General features: G+C 32.4%; 1 protein-coding gene across 1 annotated transcript; it reads left to right on the forward strand.

The window, feature by feature from the left end:
* The first annotated feature begins 6 nt into the window (after nucleotides 1-6).
* On the forward strand, nucleotides 7-3,375 carry LOC109827961 (aspartic proteinase nepenthesin-1-like). Its single transcript, XM_020394986.1, has 2 exons — nucleotides 7-61; nucleotides 2,933-3,375. Exons 1-2 carry the CDS (start codon nucleotides 18-20, stop codon nucleotides 3,234-3,236), a joined length of 348 nt encoding a protein of 115 aa, XP_020250575.1. The 5' UTR covers nucleotides 7-17; the 3' UTR covers nucleotides 3,237-3,375.
* Nucleotides 3,376-3,917: the final 542 nt, after the last annotated feature.

Genomic DNA, 3,917 nt, shown 5'->3' on the forward strand with positions numbered 1-3,917 from the left:
CTGGCACGCAATACCTCATGCTCGACACTGCGGCATATAAACCATTTGTCCAAGCATTCAGGTACAAAAACACCGAAGCTGCTTAATCAAAAGCTTTTGGAGATTAATTGCCTCCTTTAATCTCCTTGGATAATGTTCACAAAACTCAAACAATTTCAGCCAGTTTAGAGTCCAGAACCTTTGAAATTGTTACTTAACCCGCTAAAACTTTAAAAAACCTTTATGCTTTCACAAAATTCATAACATTTGAAGTTTTTCCAACCTACCCAAATCGGCGTACTCTCGTACTTTTCTCAACATATCCCCCAACTTTAAATATTATTTTCACAACGGCTAAATACCCACATTGGTATTTTAATTCCACCCCATTTACCAAGAAGGTATATTAATTAGGCAAATATGTTTTAAGGCACACATTGGTATTTTAATTCCACCCCATTTACCAAGAAGGTATATTAATTAGGCAAATATGTTTTAAGGCATTTTAATTGATTCAACTTACCAACAAGGTACCAAGAAGGTATATTAATTAGGCAAATATGTTTTAAGGCATTTTAATTGATTCAACTTACCAACAAGGTTATTTTTCTCGTCGGCGACCAGTTTTTCGACGAGAGCTCGTCATGTGCGTGACACGTGATGACTTAAACTGTTTTTTTGCTGCTGATGTGACACGGATCTGTCCTATTTTGGGTGAATTAGGATTTTTAGAGGGTTAATTCCCACCTTTAAACACTGCCACGTCAGAAAATCTGTACCACATCAGCAGCTAAAAAGCAGTTTAAGTCATCACGTGCCATGCACGTGACGAGCTCTCGCCAAAAAACTAGTTGCCAATGAGAAAAAAAGGCCTTGTTGGTAAGTTGAATCAATTAAAATACCTTAAAACAGGTTTTCCTAATTAAAATACCTTCTTGGTAAACGGGGTGGAATTAAAATACCAATATGGGTATTTAGCCTTTTCACAACTTTCGACATTATATTCAGAAAATCCAACTTGCAACATTTAAGTTTAGAAAACAGCCATGAACTTTTGATGAGCTGGTAAAAATACCTAATTATGCTGTTATTTTGGCGCATGTGGAAAATATTTGAAACGTTGTGGGGGGCCCCAAAAGCTTCAGGGGTTTAAGCAAATCAAAGTTGGCCATAATTTATGCATGTTTTGTGAGAATTGGGATCCTCTCAACTATTAGAAAAGTAATAGAGACAACTACTATATCATAAATCTCTTGATATATTTGGTGGATAGTTATGATTCATTCTAAATCTAATACTTACCATATCCCAATGAATTACACTTTTTTCTAATTTACACTAAAAACAAATTCCGAATACAGTGAAGAATCCGAATTAGTTTTTTGAACTTCGACCTTCCCTCGTCCACTAACTTATTCATGATTGTATACCTACCAATGCTTTTAACGAAGTTATCCCCTGTCTTACCTTTACCTATTATAATTCATTCTCTATTAAATACAACCTTAGAGCTAGGATAATACTTTAAATGGCAGTTATTATCTTGCAAAAGCTAGCAGGGTCTATTTGTAAGTTTAACCCCCACTGGATCTCTTCTAATCTTCACTGACAAATTCGAAAATGTCAAAACCCATTAAAATGCTAAATTTAAAAATAGACCCTCTACAAATCCAAAATTACAAAAAACGCCCTACACAATAAGAAATTACAAAACCCTCTAATATAAAATAATTACAAACTACTCTCTGAATAATTCAAAATTTTAAAATGTCTCTCTAAAATTTTGAAACTTATAAGAAAAATACTAAAAATTGAAATTTACAATCTGCAAAAAGGAAATTTTAAATTTCAAAATTTACAAATAAAACCCTAAAAATTTTAAACTTTTAAAAAGCCTTACTAAAAAAACTAAAACGTACAAACAGTGCAAACAGTAAACTGAATTTAAAGATTACAAACAATTTCAGAAAATTCCCAAAATCTCCAAAAAGGTCCTTAAAGTTTCAGAATAATATAGAAACAACCTTAAATTCATAATTTACCAAACACAATCCGAAAATTTGAAAACGTACAAACAGCACAATGAAAATCTAGAAATAACTAGAAACCAAATCAAAATCTAAAAGTTGCAAACAAAAATACTAAAAAATAATATGAAATTTTTAAAAAACCTCACAAATTCAAAAGTTACATAAAAAAATGTAAACGTTTCAAAAATTACATACAGATTACAAAAGAAATCTAAAAACTACAAATATTCCCCAAAATTTTTTGAAATTTACTATAAGCATCCTTTAACATAAAAAATTACCAAAATACCTTGGAAAATTTCCTAAAATTAAAAAACTTTCTGTAAATTTTTTGAGGGTTCTATTTGTAAGTATTATAAATTGCAAATTTTTTTTGTACATTTCAAATTTCACATCATGTTTTTTTTACAAATTTTCGTATTACAGGGTTCTTTTATAAATTTCTAATATTTCATTTGGTTGTTTATAAATTTCTGATTTCAGGGGGCCATTTGCATTTCTTTTAAATTTTTATTTTTTCATATATGTTGTATTTTTAAGGTGCTTTTTTTATTTTTTCTAAAACTTTCAGGGTGCCTTTTGTGAATTCCACGGTACTCCGGGTGCTATTTGTATGTGTTGAAATTTTCAAGGATTTTTTTATAAGTATTAGTAATTACGAGTTTGTAAGGGGGTCTATGTAATTTGAGAATCGTTGAAGGGTATCTTTGTAAATTTTGATATTTGAGCTTGATGTTTGTAGCGTTTAGATTTTCGGGGGCTATTTACATCTTTAATGTTTTAAGGCTATTTATCCTAAATTAGTGTACTTAATGGTCTTCTTAATGGTCAAATCACTACATACGTGATCAAACTGATAATATTAGTTCTCTCTGATTTTATACTCAATGGATGTAACCTCTAATTTTTGTCGATGCTTTCAGGTCTCATGTTAAAATGCGGCCCATAAACACCACTGGAATTGTAAACTTTGAGCTGTGTTATAAAGTGAAGAGGCCACCATCGAGATTTCCCGCACTGGTGTTCCATTTTGAAGGTGCGGATTGGGAGATGCCGTTGAAGAATTACATGGTGTTTGATGAGGAGTCGGGGTTGTTTTGCCTAATGGTGATCGAGTCACCGGGGATGTCGACATTTGGGAATGTGCAGACCCAGAATATGCATGTGTTGTATAATTTGGAGAAGGATCAGCTCTCCTTTGCTCCAGCCAAATGCGATAAGCTTTGAATGGATGGAGCGTGTGAATTAGATGTTTTGGAAACTGTTGTGCGATTCTGTGTGCTCTTGTAAGGGGATCAATAATGGCATGTGGAAAGAAAGTGTTCTATTATATATCTAATGACTAATGCTATTCTCATTGGAAGAAGGCTAACATATACTGTCGAACAAATAACGACTAATGATGTTCTCAGTAGAACGGTGACATATATATATACTGTCCAACAAATAACAAGGAAAATTTTCACTAAATACCTATGAACCCCCTTACGCAGAAACTGTCATGTACTTCTAAAATTAGAGAAAACACTTTCTTTTGCTTTTCCCCCCAACCCCCGCCCCCCAAAAAAAACTCCTCAAAAAAAAACTTTCTTTTGCTTTTTCCCCTTATAGCTTTCCCCATAAAAATGAGTGAATCATAATCCTATAAGATAAATCCTTACGGAAAATAAAAAATATCTAACCTTAGCCTTTCTCTGCACAAACATATTTTGATTCACTTGACCTAAATGCAGTAAATATTTTATCCAAACCAATTGTGATATATCTATATCAATTTTTTTTTATGTCAGAAACTTAATTATGAGGATTAGGGTGGATTTGGGAGAACTTAGGGTCCTTCAATCCTCTTTGATGGCTGATCACTTTGAAAAAAAGAACATTCATGCACAAATGTAGAATGTCAGAGGA

The sequence above is a fragment of the Asparagus officinalis genome, unplaced genomic scaffold, assembly GCF_001876935.1.
Source record: "Asparagus officinalis unplaced genomic scaffold, Aspof.V1 AsparagusV1_Un581, whole genome shotgun sequence".
Taxonomy (NCBI): Eukaryota; Viridiplantae; Streptophyta; class Magnoliopsida; order Asparagales; family Asparagaceae; genus Asparagus; species Asparagus officinalis.

What these genes read in the sequence shown, in the direction of transcription:
- LOC109827961 (XM_020394986.1), top strand. Translation starts at nt 18, where the DNA reads ATGCTCGACACTGCGGCATATAAACCATTTGTCCAAGCATTCAG. An exon ending in CCATTTGTCCAAGCATTCAG is followed by an intron (nt 62 to 2,932) that starts GTACAAAAACAC and finishes CGATGCTTTCAG; the next exon opens with GTCTCATGTTAAAATGCGGC.